The following is a 21,792-nucleotide window of genomic DNA, read 5'->3' on the forward strand; positions in this document are numbered from 1 at the left end:
TGGCTTGGCCAACCGAACAGTCCTAATGCCAGCAGAGTGGACATGGAGCGCCCTGAGGCTCTCTGTAACCCGCTGAGGTCATTTCCTGCCATTTCCCCCAATGTAGTGCTGCAGCCTGAACTGCCCAGGGTTCCAACCTTGGGTTCAAATATTATTTTTTATTTCACTTTGAGCGTCTGATCTAATGCTGTCTCTTTGAATACTTTTTGAACCCAGGTCTGCAGGTTCATTCCCCTTTCACGGTGTCTCTGAGCCGCAGGTAATACCGCCTCATACAGAGACGGGGCTGAAGGTGTTAAAATGATTCACTGCTGACATTTAAAATATATCAGGGACCAAATTGATGTGCTGCAACATTCTCACCAGACTAATTTCAAATGGTGTTTTACGTCATCACATTTCTGAAGCTCCTGTGCTCATCGAACTAGCACATTCTCTAACTATAATTACACTTTGTAAAATGAAAATGACTATCACCAAAGTCTAAATGACAGCAGTGAAAGCTACGGTGTCACAATGCGAGGCCATCATTGCAAATACGAACTTAACTGACATGCCTGGCTAAATAAAGGTTAAATAAATAAATAAAATAAAATTGGGTCCACTTTAAGACACATACAGCCGACGGCTCATGACTCATAAGCGCTCTATTTTTAGAGTGCATTGACCAATCACATTACCTGTCCTGTGCACTGAGGGAATATGTTAGCAAAGTCTTCTCCCCTAAACTGACCTAAATAACACCATCCCAAACTGCAGAAAGACTACAAACTAACATAAAACCTCTACTGAACATGTTGTACTTGATAAGATGGTGGGATGGTGGGATGGCCAGATAGGATGGCTGATGTTTTATGGGCTCTTAACCAACCGTGCTATTTTGTAAGTTTTTTAGCATTGTTTGTAACTTATTTTGTACATTAGGTTGCTGCTACCGTCTCTTAAGACCAAAAAGAGCTTCTGGACACCAGAACAGCGATTACTGGCCTCGAATTGGATGAAGAACTTTTCTTTAATGAGTCGGACGAGAGGGATTTACTCCAGACACCCGAACAGGCCCTTATCCCCGTCGTTCGCAGGTGAAAGAGACGGAGGTTTCATGGAAGGAGATCGGGGTGCCTTGTGAGGATCCGGCGACGAGCGGCTAATCTGCCTTTGCCATCGGTACTATTGGCCAACGTACAATCGCTGATAAGAAGGTGGACGAACTGAAAACACATATATTCTACCAACTGGACATTAAAAACTGTAATATCTTATGTTTCACCGAGTCGTGGCTGAACGACGACATGAATAACATACAGCTGGCAGGTGATACACTGTATCGGAAGGATAGAACAGCAGCCTCTGGTAAGACAAGGGGTGGTGGTCTGTGTATATTTGTAAACAACAGCTGGTGCACAATAACTAAGGAAGTTAGGAAGTTGATGTTTTGCTCACCTGAGGCAGAGCTGTAGCTGTAGACCACACTATCTACCTAGAGCGTATATTCTTCGTAACTGTCTATTTACCACCACAAACCGATGCTGGCACTAAGACCTCACTCAATGAGCTGTACATGGCCACAAGCAAACAGGAAAACGCTCATCCAGAGGCGGCTCTCCTAGTGGCCGGGAGCTTTAATGCAGGGAAACTTAAATCAGTTTTACCTCATTTCTACCAGCATGTTAAATGTGCAACCAGAGGGGGAAAAAAAACTCTAGACCACCTTTACTCCACACAGACACATGAAAAGCTCTCCCTCGCCCTCCATTTGGAAAATCTGACCATAATTCCATCCTCCTGATTCCAGCAAAAATTAAAGCAGGAAGCACAGGTGACTCGGTCAATAAAAAAGTGGTCAGATGAAGCAGATGCTACGCTACAGGACTGTTTTGCTAACACAGACGGAAATATGTTCCGGGATTCATCCGATGGCATTGAGGAGTACGTCACATCAGTCAATGACTTCATCAATAAGTGCATTGATGATGTCATCCCCACAGTGACCGTACGTACATACCCCAACCAGAAGCCATGGATTGCAGGCAACATTAGCACTGAGCTGAATGGCCGACCTGCCACTTTCAAGGAGCAGGACTTTAATCAGGTAGCTCATAAGAAATCCACCCTACGTCGAACCATCAATCAGGCAAAGCATCAATACAGAACTAAGATCGAATCGTACTACACACTCGTTGGTGTGCTCCGACACTCATTGGATTTGGCAGAGCTTGCAAGCTATTACAAACTACAAAGGGAAGCACAGCTGAGAGCTGCCCAGTGACACAAGCCTACCAGACGAGCTAAATTACTTCTTAACTCGCTTCGAGGCAAGTAACACTGAAACATGCATGAGAGCATCAACTGTTCCGGACGACTGTGTGATCACACTCTCCGCAGCCTATGTGAGTAAGACCTTTAAACAGGTCAACATTCACGGATTACCAGGACGTGTACTCCGAACATACGCTGACCAACTGGCAAGTGTCTTCACCGACATTTCCAACCTCTCCCTGTCTGAGTCTGTAATACCAACATGTTTCAAGCAGACCACCATAGTCCCTGTACCCAGCAACACTAGTTTAACCTGCCTAAATTACTACCGACCCATAGCACTCATGTCTGCAGCCACATCAGCACCATTATCCCAGAAACCCTAGACCCACTCCAATTTGCTTTACCGCCCCAACAGATCCACAGATGATGCAATCTCTATTGCCCTCCACACTGCCCTTTCACAGGCGCATGTGACAAACACAATTTGATTTCATTTTGTATTGATGGCTTCCTTTTAAAAGGTTCTCTGGATTTTTCACTGTGGAATATGGACCCCGTCTCCAGTTTCATATCTAACATCCTACAGTCACATATTTTATAAACTCGCAACATGAGGCAGTTCATAATGGTGTGCAAATTTGTTTATTTAAGTTGGCATAGCAGCAGTCCCAAGGACAGCGGTCTTGGGACTAGACTACAAAGTGAGGCAATACCACAAAAAACACAGTAGATGGCAGTGTTTTTACTTTTCACTTTCACTTTCACAGCACAGATGTTGTAGGATTTCATAAATGGATTGTTGCAGTGTGAGTTACACTTGCTTGTAAAGACAGCTATAACTGTTTTTGACATCCATCTTATAACTTGAATGAAAAAAAACACTGGATTGACTTTTCGCATGTGCAAATTTGATCAACAAGAGCGTAATAAACTTGGTCTTTCCATGAAAAGAGTGCCTTTTGAGTCACCTTGATTTTTTTCAGTAGAAATGGTGCAACAATATTGAATTTTATACTTAATTAAGTGCCCTGTAACATAGATATTTATATAGATATTTATATTATAAAAAATGTCCTTCCTCATGTTTTCCATCTAGGAAGATTTTAACCCACTTAACCCCACATTTCCACAAGTTTGTTGCTTTGACAAAGTCATTTCAGAATTGTGTTTGGTTTTGTTTTGAAACTTGCATTCAATTGCCCATCCCTGTTGCACACGACAAGCTTCCATTCCCCATGTCACGAGGGGATTCGTGGCTCATTTAATGGGGCGGTGCAGTCGAAAATGTGATTTCCAGTTTATTAGGTACGCCGCCCTGTTCACGAAAATGGTTTGCTTCTACAGATAGTGAGTCACGTGGCCATGGCTATATAATACAGGCAGAGAGTCATTCAGTTACTGTTCGATTAAATGTTAGAATAGGAAAAACCAGTGACCTAAGTGACTTTGAGCATGGCATGATCGTCAGTGTCAGGCGTGCCGGTTCCAGTATCTCAGAAACGTCCGGCCTGGGGACATCGCCAGGCGATATAAGTTTATAGACCAATAACAAAGAGTTTTTTCCCTCTTCTCTGCCAATAACAGCTGGTTTTTCAGGTTACACATGCCTCCCATTAGGCTCCTCCAATTAGACGCCGCTCTCAGACCATTCCAAAACAGTCCGAGCAAAAATGTTGCTTGAGAAATTGCATTTGCGAAGAAGCTATTTTTGTTTCTTTTTGACAATTTTAATTGAAAACAATCACTGTAAGGTACTTAATCGTTACCCTGCAATGATTTTATATTGAGCTAAAAATGGCTGCATTTGACCTTTAAGATGAACTCTTAATGTAACCTTTTGAGACGGGACAATATTTCTTTCATTAAGTTGAACATATGCTCTTTATGAATTAGGTGAAATAAATTGTTCGTTTTTTTTAACCAAATGACACAACCCAAAGGGCACTCACTATATTGGTGGAATGACCCAACTAGCCATGTAAGAGACCCAATTATCCAGTGCTTTATAATCCATAGAGATGCTGGTGGTCATAAACATGATTCTGTGAATGTGGAATAAGTTTAAGATGTGAGGAGCAGACAACAGTCTGACTGCAGGACATGAAGGGGAGCCATGCTTTCACTCAAACACAACAACAGTTTGACTCCCAATGCCCAAGCCCAGGGCTACATCTGAGGCAGGGCTGCACCGGGCAGAACTGTATCAGGACAACCTCCAAAAGGACCAACCAGACCTCGGTACCTATTCAAAATCATTCAAATACTTTGATCCTTTGCTTTAGTCTTCCCGGAGTGCCAGTTGGAAGGGTTTAGTGAAGTTGTAGGACCATTCTATAGGTTCATTAAGCCAGGCACGGTCAACCAAGCACAAATAAAGTGTTTAAATTATTTTAAATAGTATTTGGACCCAGGTCTGCCCTGGGACAAGGATAATGTTTTTGCCTCCTTTCCTGGTTTTAAACATGATGCATCAGCTTGACAAATGTTATTGGGTATACAAAATAAAAAAGTGCCTTAGATGTCAATTATACATCCTATAGTAACAACATGAGTATAACATTTAATAGGTGTTAAAGCCCCCCCCCCCCCCTGAATATCTTTATGGAGATTCCCAGTACACCATAGATAGTGTTCTTCATAGGATGTTTCATTGTATTGCAATAGCTTTGCAGGCTGTCTTTGTTGTGAGGGGAAAATGGCTGAAGATGGAGCCATACTGGATGGCCGTCGTTTTACAAGCTCCAACCCAACTTTGCCCTTTTGTGATTCATTTTTGGTTTATTATTTCTTTAGTTTCATGGAATGTATACGCTCATTTTTTTTTTTATAACCGACAACAACCGTTGAACATTAGATCGGAAGTTGCCCCAGTTCTACTTAGGCTTTGACTCATCTGCCCGGGGCTCTCTCTACAATTCCGACCCAATTTCTTTGGCCTACCCAAGAGGAAACGCTGCCATTATAGAGGCAAGAGAGGGGGGATCCTGGTGAGATTAAGGCGGAGGGAAAACCGGCCACCTCTTCCCTCCATTCACTTGATAATAAGATGGATGACCGCCGATCGCAGATGTGCTACCAACGGGACTCTCGGAACTGCAATAGTCTTTGCTTTTCAGAAACCCAGCACTCGGACAAGATACACCCCCACGGCTATCCAACTCGAAAGATTGTCCGTTCACCGGGCGAACAGGACAGTGTAGTCGGGGAAATCGGGGGGGGGGGGGGGGGGTGTTGCCTCTACATCAACTCCGACTGGTGTGCTAATTCCAGCTCGGTGGAAGTGTCAACCCACTGTTCACCTGCCTTGTAATACCTGATGATCAAATGCCGACCCTTCTACCTCCAGCTGTTATTGTGACCGGTATATACATTCCACCTCAGGACAGTAAAAATAAGAAGCAGGTGCCTAAAAACTGTACAAGACTACAAACAAGCAGGAAAACCTACACCCAGAGGCTGCCTTCTGGTTGCCAACTTCCATCAACATCTCTCCAACGTCACTAGGGGCGATAAAGTTCAAGACCACTGCTATTCTACCCACAAGCAAGCATGCAAGGCTCTCCCTCGTCCGCCGTTAGGTTAATCAGATCATGACTTTGTTCACTTGCTTCCTGTTTAAAAGCAGAAGCTGAAACAGGAAGTACCCGTGATTCGCTCAGTTGAGAAATGGTCAACAGAATCAGAGGTTATTCTACAGGATTGCTTTGCTCGTGCTGATTGGTGTATGTTTCAAGACTCCGCTGATAACATTGACGAGCTAACCACCTCCGTCACCGGCTTCATTAGACAATGCATAGGCAATGTTGTACCCTCGGTGACGGTTCGCTGCTTCCCCAATCAAAAGCCCTTGATTAACACAGATGGCACTAAAGTAAAGAACAAGGCTACCGCACACAGAGCTATCTTAGACAACCCTGATGCCACAGCCAAGGACAGGAATAAGTACAATAAGTCCTGCTATGACCTCCGCAGAGTCATCAAACGAGCAAAAGGACAATATAGGGATAAGGTGGAATCATATTACACAGGCTCAAATGGCAGCCACATGTGGTAGGGGCTATAGTCCATTACTGCTCACAAAGGAAGGCCCAACCGTGATCTGTCCAACGATGCCTCTCTGCCAGACGAACTCAAGTCATTTTATGCACGCTTTGACAACAACAACATCGAGCCTGGGTTGTGAGGACTGTCACCGACCAAGAGGATTGAATGATCTCGCTCTCTGAGGTCAACGTGAGAAGAGTTTTTAATCAGGTCAACACACGCAAGGCAACTGCAGTATTCCAGGGCGAGTTCTCAGAGCATGCGCAGAACAGCTGGCAGGCATATTTTCACCCTCTCCTTGTCCCAGTCTGTAATCCCCACGTTTTAAGATGACCACAATCATTCCTTTTCCTAAGAACTCGAAGGCTTCATGCCACAATGACTACCGCCCTGTAGCACTCACTTCTGTAATCATGAAGTGCTTTTAGAGGCTGGTTATGGCACACATTAACTCCGCCATCCCAGCCACCCTAGACCCACTGCAATTTGCATACCGCCCCAACAGATCATAGACAACGCAATCTCAATTGCTCTTCAAACTGCCCTCACCCACCTAGATAAGAGGAATACCTATGTGAGAATGCTGTTCATTGATTACAGCTCAGCGTTCAACACCATTGTCCCCTCCAATCTCGCTATCAAGCTTAGGACTCAAGGTCTGAACACCTCCCTCTGCAACTGGATCCTGGACTTCCTGACAGGCCGACCCCAGGTGGTGAGGGTAGGCAACATCACCTCTGCCACGCTGACACATAACATAGGGGTTGCTCAGGGGTGTGTGCTTAGTCCCCTCCTGTACTCCTTGTTCACCCACGACTGCATGGACACGCACGACTCCAACACCACCATCACGTTCGCTGACGATACGTGGGTGGTAAGCCTGATCACCGGCGACAATGAGTCAGCCTGAAGGGAGGAGGTAAGTGACCAGGCAGTGTGGTGCCGGACCATCAACCTCTCCCTCAACGTCAGCAAGACCAAAGAGCTGATCGGGACTTACAGGAAAAGGGGGGGGGGACTTAAAATTGTCCAAACATACACACGCAGTCGTGAAGAAGGTGGGACAATGCCAGGCTGAAAATGTTTGGCATGGGCCCTCAAAACCTCAAAATGTTCTACAGCACTTCCATTGAGAGCACATTGACTGACTGGTCACTGCTTGGTATGGCAATAGCACTGCCCTCGATTGCATGGCGCTACAGGAGGTTGCGTGGACAGTCCAGTACATCACTGGGGCAGAGCTACTTGCCATCCAGGACCTCTGTATCAGCTGGTGTAAAAAGAAGGCCCCAAAAATTGTTAAGGACTCCAGCCACCCAGTCCATAGACTATTATCTCTGCTGCCACACGGCAAGAGGTACCGGTTCATCAAGTCTGACAAGCTCTTGAACACCTTCTATCCCCAAGCAATACGACTGATAAATAGTTAACAAAATAGCTACATGGACTATCTGAGTTAACATCGTATCTTTATGGACCTTTAATTTCAATGTTTGCCCTGTCTCTATGCACACTCACAGGGCCCTTCACACTCACACACACTGTCACTCCAACACACACACAAACACGCCATAATTTGCCCACTTGCTCATAATATGCACATACATGTATACTGACTCTACACACCTGCACAACCACTGACATACAAGCTGCTTTCTACTCTGTGTACCTTACATCCTGTTACCTAGTCCCCTTTACCCCTCTACATACGGTATCTACCTCCATCACTCCAGTATTCCTGCACATTGTACATATGGTATTGGAACTGACTTTAAAAAATGATTTCCTGTATGTAGTATGCTTACTTACTTACTTGATTGTGTATTCCATATTTCTTATTCTTATTTCTCATGTGTTTTTTTCTAGTGATACATTGATATTGATTACTGCATTGTTGGGTTTTGAGTTTGCAAGGAAGGCATTTCACTGTACGTGTGCACGTGACATTAAAACTTGAAAGTTGAAATCTAAAATGTGTGCACTGTTAGTGTAATGAGTAATAAATAACACGAGTGGATAAACATCTGTCAGTGGATACAGGGTGCCTGGGGCTTCCTGCACACTTTATCACACACAGGGAGAGAGAGAGAGCGAGAGAGAGAGGTCTGCTTCTGAAGACGTAGCCAAGAACCAAACCAATAACACATTAAGACTGCGTGTACAGGGACGTCTCTCTCTGTTTTCCTCTCTCTCACTCCCTCTTCTCCATAGCAATGGCAGACACTAGGGAGCAGTTCTGGAATATTTGAGATGCAACTAGTGTTAAAGGGATAAGTCACACAATTCATTAACGTGCCTCGTATTATGGACACCTAGAAAGTAGTCTTCCCCGAAGAATCAGCAATCCAATATTTTGTGTTTTTTTGTTGCTAAGCCACATGTTGGCTACCTGGACTATTTGCATTGTTTGATTACACTCCAAATATCAAGCCTGAATCCCAAACAGATTGAATTGAGCAGCTGGGAGAATCTTGGGTCGTTGAACTGAAGCCACACGACAAGTGATGAAGTCCAAGAGCAAACAATGTCCTCAAAGGTCGCCACCCACAAGTGTTCACGAAGGTGACTGCAGTGAAGATTTAGATGAAGTGATCTGTTTTCAGTCCTCAACATTCCTTGGTACGAAACGTGCCAGAATAAAAGGTCATGAGGGAGCAGACAGTAAACTACAGTCGTATGTACGGGAGTATGAAGCAGCATGTTGAGTATGAAATGTGCCATCTCAGAAGAAAACCCAAGTGATTTAACAGCTGGATTTCGACAAAGAGTACTGTCTCTATTGACCTGGCAAGAAAGGGCAGCAATCCAAAAGACTCCCTACGCTGCTGTTGACATATTCTAAATATGGTCCGTATTATTCTCTATCGTTGTTTATGTTCGTTTTCTGTGCCAACCATTTGTGGAATCCGAGGCAGAGTGAAATAAAACCATAATACTTCCAAACCGCAGAATGGTAGACCTTAGCACACTGTTGTGAAATGTGGCTTCCTTTGAAAGCTGTGAACAATTTCTGGCATGCGTACTTGCATTCAACCTCCTCTTCTTTCAGTGTAGCCAAGAGGGTCATTCTCTCGCTTACAGCTGCTGAAGCAGAGGGACTGTGTGAGGCATATTGTTCAAACTATTATGTAGGTGGCTGTTGTAAAACCAACCAGAAACCATTGTAGGTGGCTCAGTATAGAAATCCCTGTAGGTGGCTCAGTATAGAAATCCCTGTAGGTGGCTCAGTATTCTCAGCAGACTGAAAGAGCAGACCAACTGGGCACACCACGTCATCTCAATGGATAATTGGATAATTGGGATAATTGTGGATAATTGTGTAATATTTGGTTGAGACGTTGACCAATGAGACTACAATGAAACCTACATTCCAAAAGTTAGTTTAATTTCCAATGTGTTATCACTATGCTTTTCAACCATTCGAAAGCACAGCAAAGTTCAAATGGGAATACAATGTCAGACAGTTTGTATATTTATACAGCAGATTGACGTTTATTCACAGTGCTTCTTCTAATGACCTGGATTGGAGTTGAGATTACATTCGAAATCCATGGTTCAAGTGATCAATGCTGTTCGAGATTCTGCACAGACTATTACAGCAATTGTAAAGGTCTCCACAGACCTGCAACGACCTATGCATGCTATCTTGAACATGCACGCTTTATATGATCACGTAAGAATAAATGTATAGTTACAGTAATCTCAAAATGTGCCCATGGATGTGTTCCTCATTTTAAAGTTGAATGTCACATAGTTTGTAACATTACGCTACGTTGCGCTATTTACTGTATTACCAAAAGTAATATTCAATGATGTTCGGTTAACAACACAACCAAATAACAACATTTAAAGGAGATGTATCTACAGCTTGGATAGTTGTGTGCCACTAGCTTCATTTCCATTCTTTAACTTAGTTTATTTTGTTAAAGGATGGGAGAATTGAATCCAGAAAAATGTAATTTGTTACAGTAATATTCCTAAAGGTCTCTGACAAATGATATATTCCTGGCTTGTGTGGATATTTGACTATATGCTGGTTATTTAGAGTCGAGACTAGAGTGTTGCTCCTGCCCTGACACACGTGCACCTCCCGACTGAAGAAGGGAAGGAGTTGGGCTGGAGGGTCGTAGATGCAGCTGCTCCTCTCTTTCTGCCTCTCTCTCCTGCACATAGGCTATCAAACATAATCCAAATTAAGACATCAATGGGAAGCTATAAAATGCTTTTAAAATATCAGTGAATGGGGTAATTAGGATTGGGCAGGGCTCTGTAGTAAGTATGAACACCGGATCTCTATTGAGCTGATAAGTAGAGCCTCTCCATACTTAGTATGCATCCCAAATAGCGCCCGATTCCCTATACAGTGCACTACTTGTTACCAGAGCCCATATGGAGTAGGGTTCCATTTGGGACATGCCCTTAGACTATGGAGACAAAGGCAGTGTCTTTGTAAAGCTGGAGTGGATGATAATGTACCGTGTATGCAGTACTTAAGCCTGCTTGGTTGGCATGTGAATTAATACTGTTTGAACATTGAGTGATCTTAATTGCATTGAGAATGGAGGGGTTCGGTGCACTACGTACCAATTAAGTCTATGGGGGCGTGCCGGGTGGGGAGGTACTTTGCCCCCGAGGGCCACTGTGGAGGCAATAGTTATCCCGACTGTATCATGGCTATGCTATGTTTACGGATGACTTCAAGAGACAAAAATCAAGGAGGTATAATACCATGTATGAGTAGTGAACCTGATGACAAACCCCCTTTCAGTCATACTCATATCTGTGATATCAAAGATCCCTCCTGAAATGATTGATATTGTATGTTGCATTGCTGCGATTTGTGAGACAATCTGTTCGAATTCTCACTTCCAAAACCATTATAATGTTCTGATAATACTGTAGGGACACCAGGATGTGTCATCATTTCTCCTTTCCAGATGACGTTCAGAGAGAGGAGCCAACCAACCAGTTGAGAGAACGCAGAGCATCAAAATGTAACACTTCCTTAATTACAGATTAGAAAGCATCTGGTTCATTGAACAACGTTCTGCTGCTTATTTCATGTCAGTCCTCCCCCCATGCTGGGTGCATGCTCCCTGCATTCTCCCTGCAGCTCAGATCAGATCTGCCTGAAGGAGCAGACCAGATGGATATGATCATTTACCACATCCAAATCAACCGCCTCTATATGAGCTGTGTACGCGCGGGTTTGTTGATTGTTTCACTACTTTTTTTCCAAAGCAGAGGTCTATAAGCAACAAAGACTCATATTGATAATCTATATAAATATATGGATCATCAAATCATATTAAAATGTATATACATGGAAGCATTTTATGTAAGATATACTAAAAGTTTGATCCAGGGTCAAAGGCCAAATATCCATGAATAATTTGTCATGATCAATAGACCTGAAGATGATCAAGATGAACAAAGCTAAACTTCTCAGGCAACAAATAGCTCATCGACCACTTCAGAGTCATTTATCTCAAATCAAATCCAATCAAATTGTGTTTGTCACACGTGAATACAACAGGTCTTACCGTGAAATGCTACTTACAAGCCCTTAACCAACAACGCAGTTCAAGAAATAGAGTTCAGAAAATATTTAAGAAATAAACGAAAGTAAAAAATTATATAAAAGTAACTCAATAAAATAACAATAACGAGGCCATATACCGGGGGTACTGGTACCGAGTCAATGTGCGGGGCTGCAGGTTAGTCGAGGTAAGTTGTACATGTAGGTAGGGGTAAAGTGACTATGCATAGATAATAAACAGCGAGTAGCAGCAGTGTAAAAACAAAGGGGGGTCAAGGGGGTCAATGTAAATAGTCTGTGTGGCCATTTGATTAATTGTTCAACAGTCTCATGGCTTGGTGGTAGAAGCTGTTAAGGAGCCTTTTGGTCCTAGACTTGGCGCTCTGGTACCGCTTGCCATGCGATAGCAGAGAGAACAGACTATGACTTGGGAGACTGGAGTCTTTGACAATTTTTAGGGCCTTCCTCTGACACCGCCTAGTATATAGGTCCTGGATGGCAGGAAGCTTGGCCCCAGTGATGTACTGGGCTACACTTGTATAGTTTCCTGCTCCTTAAGATAATTGTCACTGTGCCCTGGGGGTGGAGGGCATTTTCAGCTAGATAACCTGCAAGGTCGATGATCTGCCTGTATGTGCATTGCATGGGTTTATTGTTAAGTCATTAGCCTACTACTTTCGTTAATAGGGGTGTTATTCTCTGAGACAATATAGGGAATCATTTGATGTAATTTTTTTTGTTGATATTGGGATCATCTCTATTTTGGACAAAGTTGATGACTACGCAAGATGTATACCAATCATTCGATCCAGGGCCAAGGGCCCTCTATAACAAGCGAACAACATTTAACCCTTTAACCCTGGAGGTGTTGTGTTTCCACAGCCTGCCTGCAGTTTATATTCATACATAGACCCGTTCAGAACCATTTATCTCAGGTGATTTCCTACTCCGAGTGATAATTGTTGCGGTGCCCTGAGGGTGGTAAGTATTTTCAGCTAGCTAATCTGTGAGGTCGGCGATCTCTATCAACAAGTGTTTATCTCTTGCAATCTGGAACCCGTTAAAACAATTCGACTCGACGTAAACACTTTGACTTCTCTCTCAAGATTAATCTCCAATGACAGACTTCAGTAAAGGAGAAAAATATTGTTTTGTCCATCATCCAGACTGACCGGATGAATAACACAGAAAATGACAAAAAAAATGACATTACTCTCTTTCAAAGACAGAAAACACCTATACAGTCCTAGCTCAATAGCCAGAAGGGCTTACAACTCTATAGCCTTCCAACCCTACAGCCTCACAACTTTCCAACCCTGAAGCCCAACAGCCCTGATTCTCTACAACCCTAACCGGGCCCTCAGATCAAAAATACTTCAAAGTGCCTCATCTAACTATACTCTCAGTGCCACCACATCAGACAGACACAGTCACCAGCAAAAACATGAGACGATAGTCAGTTTTTAAGGCCTATGAGCTAAACAGTGGAACAAACTACACAACAGATTTCCCTGGTAAACAGTGTGGCCAACAGGCATTCTATAAAGGGCCGGGCAAATTATCGACACCATCCAGTGAGTACGCTCTGTGCAATATGCCATGGATCTATGGCTTTATGAGCAAGCGCCCCACTCTCACATAACGCCTAGGGCATGATGTATATCTAGCTTAACGATGGGGTGCTAATTATCAAGATTGTGACCACAATGCTGTCGAGATGGAAGCAATTTTAGCAGGAGTAATTTGCGGGTTCAAATCTTGGCTTCAGCAAACTTCAATATCTTACGGTGAACTAGGATCGTGTGAGAAAGAATGGAGAGAACATGGAGTCCCAATCTTTGGTCTAACGTCCAAGTGAGGTGAATAGACAGTAACAATGAGCCTTAGAGAAACAGGCCAGTAAGCAGAGGGTTGCCGGTTCAAGTCCCAGTGCTGACTGGATATATTTGGTGGGAGTGAGCTGTTAACCAAATCTGCCATCAGTATAAATCTGACTATATCAGGTGCCACCAACTACCATTGTGCCCTTAAGCAAAGCACTTAACTTGCTTCAGGGGCGTTGCTCTGTGGCTGATCATGTGTTGCCTTATCCTGGTGACCAGGGACAATCTTAGTAACACTGGCTTGTGTAGCAGATGGGGATCTGTGAAACTCAATCGTCACCTTGAACTGTCTCCACTTGCGATGCTTGATAGATAGCTTTTTCGCGGAGCGACTGGTTCAGACTCTTCAGGAGGGTGGTCAGATGTGTTTGAGAAGCAGAGATCCTGTGTTCAAGCCTCAGTATGACCCGAATCAGGAGGAAGCGGTACTTGCCAAGAAAGCAGCGTGACGTCCTTTACACTTGCAGTCAATATCGCATCAGTGGCGTATATTCATGCGCGCCGAGGGAAACCAGGCTTCCCACAAAATAATGCAAGAAAACAAACAATAATAACATAAATCATGTATCGTCCATCTCTCTGTGTTTCATCATTTTCCTTCAATTCGCCTGAGGGTGAATGTATCTCACAGGAGAAAGCATCCGAGCGAGAGGAACAGCGCCCCCTGTCTCTCTACGTGTAGGCCATCTGTCTGATACTGTCTGGTCCAAAAAAGTACGACATTGTTGCCTGTAGCGTTGAATGCAAGGGAAGCCAGCGATTATTTTGCCACCTCTGACAAAAAAAAAGTACAAAAAATGTGCCAATCTGCGTTGAGTTAAACTGAGCGAGCTCAACTGTGAATGGTCCTGACGGGGAAAATAAAAGTGTCATGGGAAGCCAGCTTGGATTTGGCATTACTCCTATCAAATCACTCTTATCAAATTGCTTTGATGGGCATACATCATTAACAGAAACAACTTGAATTGTTGCACCTCGTTGTTGTTGTTGTCCTCCGGTGGCTAGCTAGCTAAAATTGTCCCTTTACGAAATTAACCAAGGACACAGATTGGGATTTGGACTTGTGGTTTTACTTAATTCTCCATACTGGCCAATGATTATAATAGCAATTCTGATCCAACCATTAATTCATACATTGTCCTGCCCCTTTCCTGAGAGGATTTAAGTTCAATATGTACAGTAGCTGGATGTACAGTAGCAGACTAACGTTAACTAGGGTTTCTAGTGAGCAAGCATTTTTAGAAAGGTAGCCCAGGACACATAAAAATATAGGTGTGTACTGTATGTACTGTATGGCATAGTGGTAGACGTTTCCTCAACATGAAAGCAAGGAGGATGGCATTGGCGGTTCTCTACAAGTAGGCTGGATCAACATGTTTTCTACTTGCAGGAACGCGCGCGCACGCATGCACACACGCAAGGAGAAATCAGAACCATGGACAGCCACGTCATATTTAGTTTATATTGATAGGACTACATTAGTTTCACTGTATCAGACTAAGCAGAGGTGATTTGGTGATGCCGAAATGTGGAAGTTGCTGGAATAGTTCAGGCAGCTGCTGTTTTCTTTGCAACTTGCTATGGTTCTAAATCAATAGTTGTTTGGTGGTCCGAAAATGTCGGAAACAACTGTCTGGTACATGCAAAATGCATCGTGGACTTCACCGGAGAGAGGTTGCTATTCGGTTTTGAGATAAACCAAAGGTGTGGTTGAATTTATTCTGCCACTGTCTTATTATTGTCTCTGACTTTAGGCCTATATATCATGGTCGCAAGGTATATGAATTAACAGCAAACAACGATGGCTTCCCCAGTGATTTTAACCACGCACCGTTACTGTATGGCATAACCCATAACTCTACTCTATACATCAAACTCTTCGAAATATACATTTGTTATTCAGTCAGATGTATTTTGACACTGAAAAACAAGCAGACAGACATCAGTCATAACATTTACCAATATCATGTTAGGGGTCTAGCCTATGCATTCTTTGTATGAATACTTGATGTAACAATATGTATATATGTTGTATTACTATGTCTGCCCTCTAAATAACGTTTTAATGTCTAGCTGTTTAGAATTTCAAACAATTTCTGCTATCTTCGCAGCCGATGTCCTCGTTTAAGCTTATTCTCACCAAGTGGCCAAGAATGGAATTGACCCGGAGAATATTTATGTCGAAACCCAGTGTCTAATTTGGGAATGTCTAATTGGCGTTTTGGATCCATCAAAAGTAAAGCTGAGAGGAGAGCCCTGCCCTTAGATGGCTGGCTCGCCCTTTGTGATGCGGCTTTCAGCAATGAGCCTCTGTGTGTAATGTCATGTAATTTTATCCATCCATAGCCTAGCATACTGCACACACAGCTCACACAAAACGGTACCTTGCCTTGAATGATGATAATTTGATTTTTGCGCGCAACTTGGGCATTCTCTCTTGCGCGCTATATTTGTCACGAGAGGCTGTTTCAATCAAAAGTAGATGTTTGAAAAGTACCCATTTTTTCGGGGTGGATTAATCAATGGACCTAATAAGACTTCGATGGAAACTATTGATTCCGATTTTGGCACTCATGGAAAAGGACTAAAATACTATTTTCGGCCATGCCATAATGGTTATAATACTGGTTTTGTTATTGTTGAATTTGATGCATCCCAGTCACCAAAAGCCCCGTTATTCTATGACGCTTAGGACATCTACTCCACAGCATCAGAGCTTTAACCCGAGGCAGCGCAGGGATGCTGCGGGGCGTGGGGGAGTGTACGAGCACCTTGGGGGAGCACCGAGACACAGAAAGTTGTACTGTGCCACAAAGTATCACTTACAAATACATCCCAACGGGAGAATAGACGGGACCCTGGAGGAGAATAACCCTTTCAGTGAGTACAATATAACTTACTCTCGTATATTTATGCCTTGTTAAATGCTATGCATGTGACGTTTATGTTCAGCCACTATATAGGCTATAGCCGAATAAGAATAGCCTGTACAGAAACACTTTTAAAGTAGGCCTGGATATATCATGTAAACAAGAACACTTCTTACCAATTGCGCACGTTATTATGCTGTTGGTTTTTCTGCCCGTCACGAATGCATTGGTAAATTGGAGTGATCAGAAGGCAACTTCAAAAAGTGAAGACAGAAGCATGGTTGTAGAGACACTACAACTCTACATTATAATAGCATTGTTATTACATTGCCATGGCGTTTGGTGTCGCAGGAAATGAGAATGAATACCTTTTTCCGTCCAGGCATATTGGAGATAGCAGCAGTGGATGTGGGAGTGGTGGTGATTAAAGGACTGTTCTCTGATAGATATCTGGCCATGAACGAAAAAGGAGGACTATATGCATCGGTAAATGTGGCATGATCGCTGAGGTCTTTCTCTGTCTGTCTGTCTGTCTGTCTGCCTCTCTCTCTCTCTCTCTCTCTCTCTCTCTCTCTCTCTCTCTCTCTAATAATTGGATAATTGACTACCATTCATGTTCAGTCTCATTTTAATATAACATATTCATAAAGCTTCCGTTGTAATGCATTTGGTTTCAACTAAATGTCTCTTTTCTCAGGCTGCCTTCAACCAGGAGTGTGAGTTCATGGAGCGGATCCATGAGTTAGGCTACAACACGTACGCCTCTCGCAACTACCAGACAACCCCTCCCTCCACCTCAACAGGAAGCAGCAGCAGGCGAAGGGCGAGCGCTGAGAGGCTCTGGTACGTGTCAATCAATGGAAAGGGCCGGCCAAAGCGTGGCCTGAAGACTCGCAGGACAGAGAAGGCCTCCCTCTTCCTGCCCAGGGTCCTTGGCCACAAGGACCATGACATGGTTCACCTGTTGTTCAACAGTAGTCTCGGGTACAGACAGACTGCCCTCAGACTTGCAGGAAAGACAGGGCCACGGAGACAGAGACATGTTTCCATATCCAGGCAGTTTGATGACTAGTCTGACTCATGTCATTCCACACTGCCCAAAGCCTGACTACCTACCTACCTGATGACTGAGAGATACCTGGTGACTGAGAGATACTGAGAGATACCAGGACGCCTTTCCCTCCTTTAAACTGGCATAATGATACTGTTGGAATAATGTACAACCTTATATAGAGATTGCATGCATCATACTGTCTTGTGAATAAAGTGGTCAATGTCTTGAATGTATCTTTGTACTGTTATTGTTAACTCACATTATCGGAAATACATGCAGTTAATGTCCCGTGTAATTATTCTTGAGGACCATTCCATACAAAGATGTCTGGAAGGATGCATGTGGATTACTCAATAATATGTTATACAAAAAGCACATTGGTCTAATAATTGTCCTCTGTAGCGCAGTTAGTAGCTTTTGATGCATTCAACGCCAGGATTGTGGGTTCGATCCCAGCTGGGACCACCTATATGAATGCAGGCATGACTGTAAGTCACTTTGGATGAAATCATCTGCAAAATTATGTATATACAGTATATATATACTGTGCATTCGGAAAGTAATCAGCCCCCTTTTCCACATTTTGTTAAGTTACAGCCTTTTTAAAAAATGTATGAAATAAATAAAAAATCGGATCAATCTACACACAACACCCCCTAATGACAAAGCAAAAACCGCTTTTTATAATTTTTTGTTAATAAAAAAAAAAACAGAAATACCTTATTTTATTTAAATAACTATTCAGACCCTTTGCTTTGAGACTCGAAATTTAGCTCAGGTGCATCCTGTTTCCATTGATCATCCTTTAGATGATTCTACAACTTGATTGGAGTCCGCCTGTGGTAAATTCAATTGAATGGACATGATTTGGAAATGCACACACCTGTCTATATAAGGTCCCACAGTTGACAGTGCATTTCAGAGCAAAAACCAAGCCATGAGGTTGAAGGAATTGTCCGTAGAGCTCCGAGACAGGATTGTGTAGAGGCACAGATCTGGGGAAGGGTACCAAAAAATGTCTGCAGCATTGAAGGTTCCCAAGAACACAGTGGCCTCCATCATTCTTAAATAGAAGAAGTTAAATAGAAGAAGAACCATCAAGACTCTTCCTAGAGCTGGCCGTCTGGCCAAACTGAGCAATCGGGGGAGAAGGGCCTTGGTCAGGGAGGTGACCAAGAACCCGATGGTCAAGAACCTCAGTTCCTCTGTGGTTATGGGAGAACCTTCCAGTAGGACAACCATCGCTGCAGCACTCCATCAATCAGGCCTTTATGGTAGAGTGGCCAGACAGAAGCCACTCATTAGTAAAAGGCACATGACAGCTCGCTTGGAGTTTACCAAAAGGCACCTAAAGGACTCAGACCATGAGAAAGAAGATTCTCTGGTTTGATGAAATCAAGATTGAACTCTTTGGCTTGAATGCCAAGGGCAAAGTACAGAGAGAACCTTGATGAGAACCTGCTCCAGAGTGCTCAGGACCTCAGATTGGGGTGAAGGTTCACCTTCCAACAGGACAACGGCCCTAAGCTCACAGCCAAGACAACGCAGGAGTAGCTTTGGGACAAGCAACTGAATGTCCTTGAGTGGCCTAGCCAGAGCCCGGATTTGAACCCGAACATCTCTGGAGAGACCTGAAAATAGCTGTGCAGCGACGCTCCCCATACAACCTGAAAACCTTGAGAGGATCTGCAGAGAAGAAAGGGAGAATCTCCGAGAATACAGGTGTACCAAACTTGTAGCATCATACCCAAGAGGACTTGAGTCTATAATCGCTTCCAAATGTAAACGTGATATTTCAGTATTTATTAAAAAAAAGTGCTAAAATGTATAAAAACTTGTTTTTGTTTTGCCATTATGGTGTATTGTGTGTAGATTGATGAGGAAAGAAAAACAATGTAATATATTTGAATGAGGCTGTAACCTAACAAAATGTGGAAAAAGTAAAGGGGTCTGAATACTTTCCAAATGCACTGTGTATAGACTGCCATTGTGTTGTTAATTTATTTATTTGCCTCCATTACTTGTTATATCATAAACACGTTTTCTGTGTCTTTTTGTATATTGTTTTTTTAGTCTATGAAACTCAAGTTTCAATATTAATTATTCAGTCTCCCGATGTATTTTAGGCTACATTTTTGAAGAATTCTCTTAAAATAAATAGTAAATATATCTATAAAACAATTGAATAATAAAGACTACCAGACTGAAAGTGTTGGGATATGCAGTGTTGAGATTTTTTCTGAACACAGGGCTACTGCTAGCATATTGTGTCAGTTATCATTGCGTTTCATTGGCATGTGGTCTGTGTGATTTCGGAGTTAAGCACAGGATTGGTTCTGTTCTGTTCCTTTGTCGACACTGCACTCTAGAGGCAGCAAGTCAAACATCTTCTCTCTCTTCAGAGGTTCTGTACCCAAGAAATGACATTCCATGAGAGCAACATTACTTTTATCTAAATCTATTGTTCCCCAATGACAACAAAAACATAAAGGTAATTTGTTGTAATGATACAGCAAGAAAGTTGTAGGGCCTGTTAATCTGTTAATCTCAGTAAAGTATTCTCACTTACAAAATGTAACAAGGACGTCACTGATGCAGCACCCTGGCCAGCACAGTGAGGTGATGATAACGCAAAACCACGTGACTGAAATGCAGCACCTTGGAGAGCGGCTGAGAACAGGTAGTCTGGCCTACACGAGAAAACTCTGACGATACTATCAGAAATTCAATAGCCTATCTTAAATTATTATTGCGATATTGGCTCTTCATTGATACAAAAGGTGGGTAGACTACTGTCAACAAACGCTATAGAATATTTATGATAATGTATTAATTTTAGTCTACTTGAGAGTGTAGAAGTTAGATTTTATTTAAAAACATATATATAAGTATTCAACTTTCAGCCCCAAATAATAACGATTATTTTGAATCTATTGAATGAAAAATGTAATATTTTGAAACATCAAATGAAAGAAGACGTCTATAATTTGAGATTATTTGCCACACAAATTCCCGAAATGGTTAGTTTTAGGTATAATTTAACAACAATTAGCCGCGTTGTTTCCACCAGTAATTCCCCAGTTCGAAAGAAAAGAATAAACTTGTGAGCAGGTGCAAAAGTCGTTGCTCCGTGCGTGTCACTTGATACCTCTATGTCATCTCGGTTGGTGGTTGTGTATTACACTGGCTAAGTGACAATAGGCTTTTCATGGTGTGGATGGTCACACATGGGGTTCAAATCTCGAGTGAACCTTTGATATGGGTGTTTTACGCATGGGTACTTCACTCACCGTGGGCCAGAAGTTCAGTCTAATAACAGACAATTTCAACATCCTATGCGTAACGGCTTAGTAGCCTACATTGTACATAAGTGCTTGGCACAGTCTACGGATATTACATTGTGTTAGGTTGATCAGATAGGCAAAAGAGAACTGTATTCGATTAATTTATATAGCTCATCTTCATGGAACAGTAGGAGGCTTGGGTTGATAAGGCCACTAACTGTTTTAAGATTAAACTTATTTGTGCCTTGCATCAACATATTACACGTTTTGTTGATATTGTATGTCTTGAGATACTTGCACCATGTTATATTGTGTCTGATGATTATATTCTGTGCAAGAGAAGCCCGTCCAATATTTTCGGTAGTCAAAAAGTAGAAAATCGTATTAAGAAAGCGGTTGAATTACTTATGGATTCACTTATAGAACTGTCCCCTGTGTAACAGTCTGTTGGCGTTTCAGCTTCCTTTTCTACATCCTGCAATACATTATTTTATTACATTTATTTGATTTCAGTCGATATTGGATTGTTTTAGACAAAGATATCATGCGTAATCCTCCCTGTCGCCTGGACACATCTTGAGGAGTCTGAGAAGTTTGCGCGGCGTCAAGACACAATAGACTAAATAAAGGATGAGCAAAACACGTTGTAGAGGCTACATGTGTCAGCTCACACTAAAATTACAGTGGCAACTACTGCGTTCATTGAGATGTTGTGCATGGTGCGCCCTGCCAGTCGAGATCAGAGCGCACAAGGGGAGGTGGTTTTCTGAGTGACTTTGCGTCGGAGGTAACTAGCGTGCATGTGGATCGAGTTGAGAGCAACCTTTTGTTACAGTAGGTGGCGTGTGATGTCATTTCG

General features: G+C 42.8%; 1 protein-coding gene across 1 annotated transcript; it reads left to right on the forward strand.

Annotated features, from left to right (window-relative positions):
- Positions 1–16,014: 16,014 nt before the first annotated feature.
- On the forward strand, positions 16,015–18,122 carry LOC110524575 (fibroblast growth factor 3). Its single transcript, XM_021604377.2, has 3 exons — positions 16,015–16,605; positions 16,978–17,081; positions 17,293–18,122. The coding sequence occupies exons 1-3, from the start codon at positions 16,338–16,340 to the stop codon at positions 17,665–17,667; spliced, it is 747 nt and encodes a 248-aa protein (XP_021460052.2). The 5' UTR covers positions 16,015–16,337; the 3' UTR covers positions 17,668–18,122.
- The last annotated feature ends 3,670 nt before the right edge of the window (positions 18,123–21,792 follow it).

This window comes from Oncorhynchus mykiss, chromosome 1, assembly GCF_013265735.2.
Source record: "Oncorhynchus mykiss isolate Arlee chromosome 1, USDA_OmykA_1.1, whole genome shotgun sequence".
Classification (NCBI taxonomy): Eukaryota; Metazoa; Chordata; class Actinopteri; order Salmoniformes; family Salmonidae; genus Oncorhynchus; species Oncorhynchus mykiss.